General features: G+C 37.1%; 2 protein-coding genes across 4 annotated transcripts in view; both read right to left on the bottom strand.

The window, feature by feature from the left end:
- Positions 1-14782, bottom strand: part of Ets65A (DNA-binding protein D-ETS-3) — a 91231-nt gene that overhangs the window by 55974 nt on the left and 20475 nt on the right. The gene's annotated exons all lie outside the window — the stretch shown is intronic.
- LOC141432707 (dynein regulatory complex protein 11-like) lies at positions 9011-11816 on the bottom strand. The gene has a single exon (XM_074094445.1). The coding sequence runs from the start codon at positions 11735-11737 to the stop codon at positions 9026-9028; it is 2712 nt and encodes a 903-aa protein (XP_073950546.1). The 5' UTR covers positions 11738-11816; the 3' UTR covers positions 9011-9025.

Genomic DNA, 14782 nt, shown 5'->3' with positions numbered 1-14782 from the left:
CAGCTCACAGCGATAAAATGGACTATTAAAATGAAATATTCGCCAGAGCTCGACGATAAATTAACTATGGAGGATCTGCCTACCTGTGTGAGCACATCGCGACCTATCCAGTGGTAGGTACCACATGCTAATCGTGCGCACATTTAATAGGAGGTAAACAATTAGAGCTTAATAGTGAACGCTCCACGTCCCCAGTGTGTGTGCGCCGGGAACTGTTTACTTACATCGCATTCGACAGCTCGCGTAGCTTAATCCGTACTTAATTTAAAATTAATACAACCAGGCGGCGCACAGGAAATGAGCTTAGAGTTGCGGGGGAGGGAGAGCGGGCGAGAGGGGGCGGCCCGGCATCGAATTAGTTGGAATCGTCGATATATAATTCGGTAACCGACGCTTATTGCGTGGCAAATGCGAGGTTCGCAATGTTTTCCCGCCGGAGCCTCCATCGAGTTTGTTTTTTTCGAGTTGCCCTCTTAAGGGGGAAATGGATTTAGCCCCGGCTCACCCCCGACAGCGTTTTAGCGTCGCCGAGGTGATGCAAATTGATAAGAATTTTTTTTCGCCGGCACGTTAAAGTACTACGTAATGCTTCTTTAATTTAAATATGTACTACGAGGCCTTATTCGCGGCCCCATATACGTGACAACTTTTAATATCTACCAGATGAATTGAAATTCCGAAAATTCCCGTGGGAATTCCATAGCGCAACCTTGCACAAAAAACGCCCACGCTGAATTTCATGCCTCTAACTTTGAGGTTTTATCCTGATCCCGTTGGAATATCGGTATGATGCCCGGTTCACATTATTCCAGTAAAACCGTGCGAGTAGTTTGACACTGTGCTGCTCGATCGATCTTAGTTACTCGTTTGGATTGTGACCCGGCAATGTATCGCTACTGGCACGATTATAGTGGAATAATGTGAACCTGGCATGACAAGTACCCTATGTGTTATTCCAGATATCCAGCTATCTAATATACCTTTCATGTAAGCCCGAAAACGAGCATGCGGGTTTCAGATCAGATCTGATGGGAAATTATCACCACCACCGTTTAATGCGAATGTAAATGGCCTAGCTCTGACACAATGAGGGCTATCCGCGTATCAATTCGCCGCTGGAGGCGCTGGTGTAGCGAGAGGGCTCCGAAATGTCAAATGTCACTGTTTTTTGGTGAGCTGCGCGGGTTTTTTTTTTATTCGACTGGATGGAAAACGAGCAAGTGGGTCTCCTGATGGTAAGAGATCACCACCGCCCATAGAAATCTGCAACACCAGGGGGATTTCTTTGTAATTAGAATATTTTGCAATACCTGAAATTAATGATGGCAAATATGCGTTACGGGACAATGAATGTTTTTTCTTTCGGAAACCTTTGTCTCCCTTTTTTTCGAACAAAACGGGACCACGCAACACTGTGGCATGCTCGATATTTTATCGTGCGGTTTTAAAGTATTAAATATAATTTATATGTAAATTTTGTTTTCTCGCCCGTAATAACAAACTAACCACTATTTATACTTCAGGCAGGACCTTTGTCTACAGTGGCGCCAACTGGTGAGCGCGAAAACGGTAGCCCTCATTCAATTGCCGGACTGATTTTTAGGCTTTCCTTGCATTGCTGCCAGGACTCTATGGAACGTAACAGAACAAATATTAATGCTTGACAGAAGAATTAGCAAATAAGGTGTTAGCGATCCACATCTTTCATAAAATTCTACAACTCGCAAAGGATGTCTTACTCTTTTGTCCTGAGAATTTCCTGAAGACAATTGTACTTATCGGGGCTGAAACTACGCTGAAAACGATGACATAGTGTACAGTCATCAGCACCAATATCTCACACAAAAAACATGCATAAATTCTGATAGGTACGACTCTATTGCTAAGGCCGGTAGGACGTGTCAGGTATTTTTGCACGCTCCATTGTGGCAGATATTATTGCAGGTGACTGTACTTACTACTATCACAATATATAGGTACATTGACAGTAATTACGATGACCTCATTAAATCAGGTTTATCGGGTGTAATGTTTCGCTCCGGTGCACCTGGTACAGTTGGCCGCGTGTTGCATTTACAAACATGATTGATTTTGATCACAATCTGTGATTTTGATTAACTAGATACGTTATTAATTATTATTCTCTATACTCTATGCATCAGTTGAAATGTAGATTTCAAAGTTAACAGGTTCTTTATAAACTAACAATTTACAATTTATTTGCAAAGCAGCTCCTATGACTGCCTATTTATCTACTTAACTTCTTGTACAGTCAAGGGCAAATATATCGACACGGGCAAAGTTGTAAAAATATGTATACACGGCCTTAATATTAAGTGCATAAAGTCGTGTATACATATTTTTGCAACTTTGGCCGTGTCGATATATTTGTCCTTGACTGTACTTTGCATTTGGTTATCTAAGTAAGTTTTTTTTACACCGGTATATTATCCTAGTCGGTATGTATATTATTCGTGTCTTTTCTTAAGTTTAGCCTAAGTTTGGTGTATATCAATTTGACAAAAATTAAACAAAATGTATTCTATTCCTTTTCTCGTTACAAAATCAAACGTACCCATACCGTTGGACGCTGAAACTATACGTAAGTAGTTGCACATATTACGACACTTACCGAATTCGTTTTTAAGTTACAATTAAATGTACTAAGTTGCTATGTGTGGCAAATTTGAATGGGAATAGGTACTTTTGCGAAATGCTCAGTCTTAGGAGTACAATACAAATGAGTAGGTACAAGCTTAAAGGAAGTTCCTACGACTCCATGCTGAGCAGTTGAACAGTTGTTGCGAACAAAAGGAGTGCCTTCTCATTGAAAAACTTTGTTCTTGAGAATACTTTAATTAAGCAGTCTTCAGAGAGCGACGACTAAGATTGCTGAGAAAGTCCAAGTTTTTTTTTAACTAACGTGACAGCAGGCATTCAATCGGGCGCTGGGTCCGTGTTGCGATGCAGCCGTTTGCTAGGGTTTTTAATTAAACGATGATTTGCAAAGATTAACCGATTTTTAATGAAGCGATATTTATTCAGAAGAAATTCCAGACAAGATATAGTCATGTTGAATTAATTTTCCTCTGAGTAGGCAAACCTTTCTAATTGTAATTTAACGTATTTCGTGAATACGTTTTTACCTACAGCGGTTAAATTGATCGCTGTCCTGAGCTGTGTTGTCTCTGCCACGATCGTTATAATTACTCCGCCTCTATTACATGTGGTACGGTCAAGGACTCTTATTCATGAGCCACCATGGAAGCTTTTCAAAGGAAAAGTCATTACGACTTTCCTTGTTAATTAATGCGATGTCACTATGACGTTTACTGTGAAATGGTTCCATGGTGGCTCATGAATTAAAGTTCTGGACCGTACTATGTAGCGAAGGTGTAAACTAAAAAAATATAGTTTATTGATGTACAAAATTCCGAAAAAGTCACGCCTGAATCAATTTATAGCTCCGTTATTAAGAACTGATACAAAAATGTCATGAAGTTGGAATTATATTATATTATTATTATATTAGTTAAGGGCATACCCTAACACATATTGTTATGTTCTGTGTCGTTTTTGTTCGGATTAAATATTATATGCGTTGGTTGGTATCATGAAGAACTTTCAATGCTTTTGTCTAGGTTTATAATTAAAAGTTTCAGCTATCTATAATATTTACGCACTGACATTAACATTGTTCGACCAAGCATATTTTCTAAAGTAGGTACAAATCAATTACCAATATTAATATGGAGTGCAAATGTTTCAAAAAAATATTATTAATTATTATAATTAATATGTGTGGATAATTAAAAAAAAACACATAACTGGTAATTTTCGGTTTGGTCCGAAACACTACATCTGTTATAAAAATTGTATGACCCGTAAGGTGCAGGAAGTGTCTAATTTAAAGTTATGAAAGCTAACAGCATAAATATTTATTCTGTTTTGCCTGAGTAAGCAGATTAAAGTGTAAAATTTGGCTGACACGTTCTTCCGAAATAGCTATGTTTACTGTGTTTATTTTCCCTTTACTCGAACTGAATTGAGATTTTACGAGTAGGTATACCAGCATAACATTAACTTATGTCTGTTCGACATCCAGTTACCAGTACCTATAAAACTATTTTTGATTTGGCATTGTTTAGTTTAATTAAATTTGATTTTATTGTTATAATTTGCAATGGTTTTGTTTGTAATTATTTATTTGATTTTATCTTGTAATAAAATACCCGAATTTGGCTACAATATGTAATCACCTATTATTAAGTGTGACTAAGTATAGTGACCAATATTTGTAATGCCAATAAATGCTTAGAATTAGTATAGATCGAAATAACTTAATGTAACATTACTAACATTTGCACCCTGACCGGCTAGTGCAATTGCGTCGACTTTTATTATGAGTTAGCGCAGAGAAACGACAAACGGGTCACTTGTTCGCCGGCGGGATAAAGCAAGCTTCTGTGTATGTTTCGATATAGACCAGTTAGAAAAGGACGGATATTATAAGTCTTCGGTGTCAACGGTGCCACATTGAAAAGTATTGAAGTGCAATTGCTATACAAGTGTTTATATACTTACACATTTATTATTATTACTGTTAAGTATTACTATTATTATTATATAACTCTATTGGTCAATTGTACCTGTTATTTTTCAAAGTTGACTTTGAATGAGAAACGACAACATCCCAGAAATAAAATCAATAAGTATTCAATTCAACAAGGTACTGTGGATCAATTAAATGTTCTACCATTTTTTATGATAGTTCTAATCTCAGAATAAAAACAATAAGACTGATGACTTGGATGCCAAAATAGCCTTTGATATATTATGCTATCTATAGCTTATATAACTGATATTATATTTTACGGTGGTAAAGCAATTTCTTGGTTAACTACTCCCAGGACATTCTGTTTTTGTTTATTTAACATAATATAATATTTTAATATACCTTATAATAATGGTCATGATATTCCTCGAGGGCAAAAAGAAAGCAAAGAAGAAAGAAGATATTACAAATATAATAAGAAATGAAGTATAATAACTGTACCTACATGTAGCCGAAATTACTGACTACTAAATCAATGCGGCGCAAACCTTACACGAGCTGCACTAAAACGAGTAGCAAACCCATTTACATACGAGCAAGTGCACAAAGGATTTGTACTAATCATATTATCAGCTACTAGATTAGCGGTAGGAAGATATAAAGGGTCCATTGTAGTTGCGGCGGCAGCGTTGCCGGAAATGCCCCCCCACTCCCCATCGCCGACGGAAATGGCGGCGAGGAGCGGAGACAGCGACATCCGCCGAGGTGAAGCCAGCGGTAGTGGGTTCAGTCGACACCCGGCCTTTGTTCCCTAAGCACCTATCCGACAAAGACCCACTTTTGGTAAATTTGTGTTATTGGCCTCTCTGCTGCGATGCGACGAATTGTGGTGGTTCTCGGCTTAGTTACCTACTTTAGGTACTTTTTTTGATCCCGAGGCCGGCCTACGGCTAAACCACCGCGGTTTTTAACCGCGTGACTTTTTTTTATACAAGTAAACTTAAAACCGCCAGTGCGGCCGCCTGCATTAGTTTACTTGATTCACAAAGTCACGCGGTTAAAAACCGCGGCGGTATAGTACTGATAAGCAATGGTCATAGTCAGAAGGAAAATCTACGTGGAACGTAGCTATAGCAATAAAATAATTAAGATAATTACAACAACTACGTTAACCCACTGTTTAACCCTTTTTAATTAAAAAAAAATAGTTACGGACTTTAACACGTTATAAATTAAGAACCGTTACACTGTTTCACTGTGCGATTAATGGTCTTAATTTTTGATTATCTTTTAAATTAAACAGTAAGAGCCACTAGTGTCTTGGAGAAATTTACTTCAATTGAACTGTTAAATGTTTCCTTCAAATTAACTGAAACCCAAACTAACACGCTATATGTTTAAAAAGGTACCTACCTATGTTAGCGCACGGAAAATGAAACATTAAAAAGTCACCCAATTGATATCTCTAGCCCTTATTATTTGTTCGTGGCTCTGGCCTCATATTGTGACGTCGAAGAAAATGCCAACCGTTTGCTTTTCATAACAAATAGTCCAGTCTTGCGGAGACAATCCTGGCCGGACCACCAGTTGTACACCAGAATATTGTACTGTCACGGACTTACATAAGTAGCCAAAGTTCAGCTCAAATCAGATATCAAGAAGTGATCGAAAAATGCTTTGCAGATTTTTAAACCACGATTTACAAACCTTTGCAAGTTAAAAATGAAAAAGCCTGTAAAACATACGAACATAATAATATGTAATTAGCGCACCGAAAATTATGGCATATCTTTACTAGTAAAATCATACGTAACTGAAATATCGTTCGAATGCATTACATTGCCGTCGATGTTTGATTGTTTATAAATTCATAGCAAAGCGAAATATCATCGCGAGTATTAAAACTCGCATGATATTTCTCTCCTCATACTCAACTTGGTGATACGAGAAATCAGGTTCTTTTCCGGGAGCACGTGACAGTCAGGGCACAGTAGGTAGTTACCTAAGTAATGTACAAGTCGTGCCAGGATCGCTACTATTTGACTTTTGTCACAAATATTATTAAGTAGGTCAAGTGCAAAAATAAATAACAATTCGAACCACTCAAAAATATGTTACTTACTACGACCTTATAGCGTCGGAATAAGAGTCTGCGGTACTTATTTTTGAAACTTTTAATAAGTTCATATTTTTACACTTGACTGTACCTATAGCGACATAGTTGAATGTGCATGGTTCATGGTTCGTTCCACTCGACCTAACTTATTAAAAGTTTTTGTTAAACATTTAATTTTTAATAACAGCTTTTTTGCTGACTGCGCTTTTTGTTGACTGTACTTGCATTTTTATCCAAATTGCATTTGCGTACCAAATTTCAAGTCGATGCCGTTAACCGTTTAAGAGTTCCTTCCTGCGGAGATGTCCTTGGGCGTACCATCAGTATTTCACTATCAGCTAATAGTATTGTCGCCGGTATTACATAACATAAGTATGCCAAATTTTACATCAATCTGATCACTGGAAGTGGGTCAAAGTTCGGTTACAAGATTCGACCCGCACTTAAAACAGGTACATAATTGTAAGTTAAATAAAAGCTTGTAAGATGAGACGGTTTATCGTGCAATCGTTCTTGTATCTGTATCCTTTAGTTCTTATTATCAGCCATATTTGATTATAAATAAAATTGCGTACAGTTATTATAGGAGTTATGTTTTCAAGAGTTTTAAACATCGTAAATCGCCCCCTATGTATGTAAAAATCTAATACCTATTAGGCCTTTACGTACAAGAAATTCTTGTACATTTATTAATTTGTGAGATCTCGGAAATAGATCTATTTCAATGAAATTGACTATGTGACTTAATCTTATCCTTATCTCTAGAAAAACGTGTGTAAAGAAGGTAAGCGATCTTGTCGTGACTTTTTATTGAAAAACACTTTTAAAAAAGAAGTCACAGCAAATATGTAAGGTCTGTATAGGTACTGCTTTTTTCCAAATATGCGAGGAAAGAAAACGTAAACGTTATATTTATTCAATACAATATGTTTATATAACAATCTACCAACAATCTAAACAAAAATTAACACATTAATAGTAATAAATATAAACCTTACTAATAAAAGATGCTATGCTGCGCTACGAATTAGGAGTATGTGGTGTGCCCTTTAGGATATTTTCATCACTACTTGTAGAACTCATTTTATTTTCGTAAAAATAACACGGCAGAAAATCTTTGACAAAATGAAATTCACGTTCCCGCCTCAATTTCGATAATATAAATTTGGGTTCGAATTGTAATCAAAATAAATTAAAAGAAAACTTATTGGATTAGTAAATATAAATATTATACATTTCACTTTTAGTTAAAGCGGCAATTCCTAAACGCACAACATTAAAAAAACATACTTTGGTTACAAAATATTTAGCAGTCCGAGAAGATAATTAAGTCTTAATACACCTTATTATGATTTGGACACAATCATTATTGGCATTAGCCAGACGCAGAAACAAAGGTTTTTTTAAATCTCTTTTTTTTGTACGTGACTATTGGACAATTGGCTGGCTACAAGCTGGCTGTTTGGTGAATTTTCGGTCTTGGATGAAGTTAAAAGTAAAAAAGTCCGGTAATTAATGCCACTTTTAAAAAAATTATTATCGCATCAATGCATATAACGATGGACTTCCCGGTCGATTTTTCCAACATCAATAAGAACATTTCCGAGCAAGTTGGGAAAAAAGCTCTTTGTAATGATAAATGCAGTTGATATTTTTAATTTTACTGAATATACTCAATTCAAAGAAAAACCTTTAAGTAACGCCATCTCTTATGCAGCGAACTAAATAGAGAACTATTAGGGACAGCGGCGATTCAAAAGAGCGACGTTTGCAACGCCCTCTACTTCAGCGCCGCAGAACTTATATCGTAGCGAGCAAACTAAATGCCTGAGTAGTGGACGTCGCAGCATCTCACTACCAACCATTACCAACCAGGGTATTCATCCAAGAAGAAAAATTCCATTAATATTTCAAATTTACAATTGAAATGTGAAATCGTTATGCAACTGTAACTTTCGCTTAAAAATATGTTGACTTAGGAATGGTAAAGTGACGTCCTAGTTATAATGGTCATTTTTATGTTGTTTTGCAGTGATAACAGAGGTCTCTGATTTAGCTTATGGATAAGTTGTAATAGGTAGCTATTTTAACCGGCTTCTAAAAAGGAAGGGGTTCTACGTTTAACTATTATGTATGTTTTATGTATTATTCACAGAAGCGTTACTGCCGTACCTATAAAACAAATATGCGAACATACCAACAAATACAGAATCTTCATTTCTGAAGTCAATAGTGACTAAGTAATGTAAAAATTACAGAATTATTTAACGGTATCTGTTTATTATAAAAAGTGAAAAATAAAAACAAACAAAGTACTTGAAAAATTTTTACTTCGGGTTGTCAGTTTTTTGGCTTTACCCTTTCTTTTTCTTTTTCTTGTCAGCCTTAATTTTATACTGCATTTGTGAGTCCAACATTTGCATGAGATTAAGATACTTCTGTCCCCATGGCGAGTAAGATATGTACCAGTCTGTATACATTTGGTAATCGTCTGCTTCTATGCATTGTCCACCTTGGTAGTTAAGCACGGCGTTAATAATTTCTTCAGCCTCTAACGGCTTGTAGTAGAGCTGAGCCTCGCGGCGGCCGTTCATCAGTTTAGTGACCGCGCGCTTTATTGTGTTCACGTCATAACCCCGCAGCGCCTGCGCCGCACTCTGCACGACGAAGGTGCGAGACATTCCGTGGTACTTCATTAATAACTTTGTCAATATAAAGGATATGCTTCCATAATCACTCCTGGGCAACATTATAAGAGAAGGAAACGCCTTTGACATTAAGGGTGCTTTTGAAAGCCAAGGCTCCGTAGCAGTTCCTAGCACTAAAATCTTATCGTCTGGTTGTATAGGCTTTATAATTTCTTTGAAAAAATCTTTAGAAAGCCTTTGTGGGTCAAACCACTTGTCTTCTTTGGGAACCTTTTTGTAGAAAAGTTTATCCACATCTTCAACGAGTATTACTGTTGGTTGCATGATGCGACTTATTTTGTTCACAAAGAGAAACATAGTTTTCAAATTTTTTGGACCTGGAAATTTGTCATATATGTTTGCTGGTGAGAGATCTATTAATAATGAATTTGTCTCTGTAGCTACTGCATATATTAAAGTTCTTTTGCCAGCCCCTTTCGGACCCACCAACATCTGAGAAGGAACAGCATTTGGACAGTTTGAGCCTAATGTCATGAGGCAACGTATCCTTATTTGCTCCCTAACGTCGCCTAAGCAAGGTGGTGGAAAAGCGGGGGTCCAAGGTATTGCTCTCAAATCTGCAGCAGCGTAGTTCTGATCGCCCCAATAATCATCTAATTTAGTACTAGGATATTTCCTTACAATACCCTCATCAGCTAATACTTGAAACATTTCTTCCGGTGTGAACTTTTCTGTTTTTGGTCCCTTAACTTTTCTAGGCTTTGTACGTTTTGGGCCTTGGGGAGGTTTCAATATGCCAATGCGCATGCAATCATTTTTAAGAGCATTTTTTAACAATAGTAGTTCTTGCCTCATCATGTCATCTACAATAGGTCGCAACTGCAACTGTACATCTTTATAAGCATCTTCAGTTATGAATAATTTAACGAAACCTTTAATTATATCCATCGTTGCATCAGGAGTATCTAAATCTTTCCAATTACTTTGATATTTGTTCCAAGCTTCTTGCAAACCGCTAAAGGTACTGCCAATTGAAATATAAACGCCTGGGTCATTGTCGGGGTTTAAACGAGATTTTCTATAGTCTTCTAATCGCTTTTTCTCTCTAATTTTTTCTTCAAGGTCTTTGCGTTTTTTCTCTTCTTTAGCTGCAAGTTTTTCAGCTTTAATTTGTTCCTTAGATTTTGGGTTTCCAGCTTCAGCTTTGAGTCGTTTTTCTTCTTCCGTACGCCATTCTATAAATTCGTCAACAGTAAATGTCTCTCCTTTGACAACCAGAATAGAACCTCCTTCGTCCGGCCAAGGATATTCGTCAAAGTGACGAACACCCCTATACCACTCTAAAAACCATTGTCTTACTTCAGATGAGATATCTTCCATAATATCCCCCTCTCTCAGTCTAAGAACTCGAGCTTTTTCTTTAACATTTTCATCCAACCATTGCTTATAATATTTTTGCCGAAATTCTCTTCGAACTTTTTTCACTTTTTCGAGTTCAGGCAAAGCTGAAGGAGGCAACCACGAAGGAATAACCATTCCAAGTAGTCTTCGCCGTTCAACTTCTCTAACTTGTTCTCTTTTCAATTCCATAAAACGTCTATAGATTTGTTGTATTAGTTCAGCGGCCTTTGTCCTAAGTGCTGGTTTAGCTGGAGGTTTTTTTAATCCTGATAGTTCTAGGTACATATCAGCATCTTTATTACGTTTTTTAAATTTTTCTCTGGTGATTATGCGAGATCGTTCCATTCGCTGTATGTTCCATATGTGTTTATTATATTCAGCCCAAAATTCAATTTCGGCTATTTCCGCTGCTGTTAGTGGTACTTCTTCCTCTGATTCTTCTATATCTTCACCCATAGCCATTTTTCTCTTCATTTCAGCTTCTTTTTCTTCTCGTATTCTTTCTTCTTCCGCCAACCTTTCCTCTTCCCTACGTTCTAATTCAGACGGCGTCGGTTCTGGATCGCCTAGGCGATTCCCAGCAAATATTTGATCGATTATGTACTGCATCTCTTGTTGACGAATCTCAAAAGGATAAAAGTAAGGAACCATAATTTGAATGTCTTGAGGTACTATCAACATCTGTTGCAAAGCATTGTCTGGGTACGTAAATTCAAAGGCCTCAACTTCTTCTAGCGTCCACTTTAATTCTAGGATGCGGCATGTCAGCGCATCAATTATACTTTTGATACAAGGACGTCTTTGTACTTGCTCCATTTGGTCGTAACAATCACATAACTTGTTATACAGATCGCAATATTTGCCGTATACTCTTGCTACCAATTCAACTGCAGCGCCTTGTGGCTTAATACCAACATACGCGGTAGCAAGCTCCTGCAGACGAGCATCTTCTATTATTGTTGCATTAATCTGTTGTTTCATTTGAAGCCAGCGTTCGTAATAATCTTTGTTAGCCATCACTTAAACTGTGAGTAAATGTAAACACAATAATATCAAAAAATTTCGTTAAATATCTACAAAACATAGACTTGACCAAGACAAATATATTTTATACGTCAAAGATTTTTAGATTTCTGACAAGTTGGTTGTCCTGATAGGAATGAGAACGAAAAGGTTAGACTAATTTATTAACTAAGCATTTTTCACTACCTACATATTATGAAAAATAAAAACGTTCCGAATCTTGTCGCTATCAGACATACAGACGTTAATCGTTGAGAATTTTGCCGAAAGATGAATGGTATGTATATACAATTTCCTTTTATATTATTAAAAATATCACTTTGTTCCCCGTACCTACATAGGTACATACATTAGGCATATGACGAATCATCTTGGACGGACCAAATATTTCCAACTTCAAAGAGGTTTTGGTAACGTAATTAAGTCACTTTTAGGGGCTGTTTCACCATCCATTGATTAGTTTTAACAGCCGGTTAAATGTAATGACGGAGACGGCATCACATTTAACCGTCACTTAACACTAATCAATGGATGGTAAAACAGCTCCTTACTGTCAATTTAGGCTCTGGAAAACGACGACGAGCGGAGCGAGATAGGTACAATTGTGTTAGGTCGCGAGCGGAGCGAGCGAAACGAGACCGCCGCGGTAGCGCCGGCGAAGGGCCAGGACCTAATTTTAAGATTTAGCCCCTACCAATGCTGGTTATGTACGGGGAACAAGGGAAATTATTCTGCGTCACACATTAAGTTGAGTAGGTAAATTACTATATGGAAAGCAACATAGCGTCTTCCGATAGTTCGACATAATACGTTTTGGTCCGCCACCAAGGTATTGAAAGGTAGATTAGATTAGATTCGATTTATTTATTGTATTACCTTATACAAAAACAACAATACATTATAAACACATGTCAGTTAATTACAAGAAATTCACAAAAGGGTCGTCAAATGTATACAAAAAATAAATTATAATCATATAACAATAAATTGTCAGCCAAAATAAAAAATAGAATTTAGAATGTCAAATTAGAGTTCAATTCAAAAATAATAATTTAAAGCAAAACAATAATATACTTAAATCTAAGTAAAATTTAGGATCCCTGATAACTTATCATGCTTTTTTATTTTTAGATAAAGATTTTAAGACTTAGATAATTAAAGACGTTTGAAACTATCAAACTATGTGCGTGCCTGTATGATTGCGTGTGTGTGCGTGTGCTTACGTGTGTGCTTGCATGCCTGCGCGCGTGTGTGTGCGTGTGTGTGTTTGTTTTAAATCCAAGTGCTATAAAGCGCTCAGCCGATACACGAAGATATCCCTCTCATTTGTGTTTGTTTAAATAGAAATCTGCGTCTGCGTCAGTTTACTGGTCAACCAAAATAGGCATGACGCAAAAACTATAGTCTCACTTTAAAAACGTGAGGGTGTTCTCTGACAACAATGACTCCCCCTGGCTGGTTACAATAAAAATGTTTTAAGTGCGCCTCCGTACGTTCCATTGAACATTTGAATCGTTGACGGCGCACGCGCTTGGCGGCTACATCCGGAGCGTGACGCGTGCCGAGCGCCTTTCTGCCGCCGAATTGCAGCCTTCAAGCCATGGGCGTCGGCGTGGATCTCCGATAACACTTCATATATCTCCAATATGTTTTTTGATTGGTATTGGCATTTCACAAAGTCAAAGTAAGATATTGTACCTACTCTTAAATATCACCTATCTGTCACCTAAGTATCTAATATTTAGTGCCTGGGCGACCGAACTCCGCTCGGGGTAAAATTCGGTAACCAGCGTTTTCCAGAAGTAAGCCCAAGCTAGATCGATTTTTTATCCCCGAAAACCCCACATACCAAATTTCATCGAAATCATTGGATATTTTTATATTATATACATATATATTTCGGGGATCTCGGAAACAGCTCCAATGATTTCGATGAAATTTAGTATGTGTATTTATGCAAGAATTGCTCGTTTAAAGGTATTAGATAGATAGATCGATAGTAACCTACTGCTCTCAAACTACTAATAACAATAATTCTATTTTAAAGTATAGTCAAGGTCTACAACGATACTGCCATCGATTAGTTAAATCTAAGGATCTAGTTAAAACTCCAAAATACTTAATTTCTCAAAGATAAATCCAATATAAATCGAGTGTTTGCCCCGAAAAGCCCCACATAGTAATTTTCATCTAAATTAATATAATTATGTTTTGAGATCTTGAAAATGGTGTGGCGCACAACCGACCTCTTCCAACTTGGACCAACCGGTACCGTAGCTTGTCCGAAATGCAACCTAACAATGATTTATTTAGTATCCCTCCTATATATTCATTACGGGTGTAGAAATTTAAGCCATTTATTTTGTTAACTCTGTCTCGGGCAATAAACTTTGCTTGGGGTTGGATTAAAGGGATCACGGCACATGAATAGTTTGTAATCTTAATGTTTGTATTGGGAATGTTTCTAGTTCATTTGCATCGTCATCACTGGTTCGTGTTCAAAATAAAAACGGGCTAAGCACTGGATTGTATTTTGACTAAAATAGCGAAATACTAGCGAGCTAGAGTAATCATTTCTTTTAACTAACATTCAGTCCCCAGCTACTGTAGCAAAGTACGTTTTCAAAATACTTTAAGCAAGCTTTTGCCTGACTGTACTTTTCTTTGCCTACTTGCTTTTTTGTTATACGCCGTCATTATATATCGAATACCTACAATTTACATTCATAAGAAAAACATTTAACATAAACAAACAAAAAATCTAAACGCGACAACCAAAATATTTTTAGACGAACTTTGCCGATACAAATGTTCAGACGTATTACTCATACCACTTCCATAACGCTCATGTCATCATTCTCATGGGTCTTCATTACTATTTATAAAGCAGTATTTGTTGGACCGAATCCGTGACAAATTAGTGATGGCTTCGGCAATAATCGCACTTCGGCACCACCCAGCCAGTTAGCGCCCGGAACCCGCGGGATGATTGACTGTAGGGACCAGGGGCAGCCTGTCTGTCTGTACGCCATGGCGTCC

The sequence above is a fragment of the Choristoneura fumiferana genome, chromosome Z (genome assembly GCF_025370935.1).
Source record: "Choristoneura fumiferana chromosome Z, NRCan_CFum_1, whole genome shotgun sequence".
Lineage (NCBI taxonomy): Eukaryota > Metazoa > Arthropoda > Insecta > Lepidoptera > Tortricidae > Choristoneura > Choristoneura fumiferana.
The sequence above is the reverse complement of the archived record's forward strand: the minus strand, read 5'-3'. Positions and strand labels throughout refer to the sequence as shown.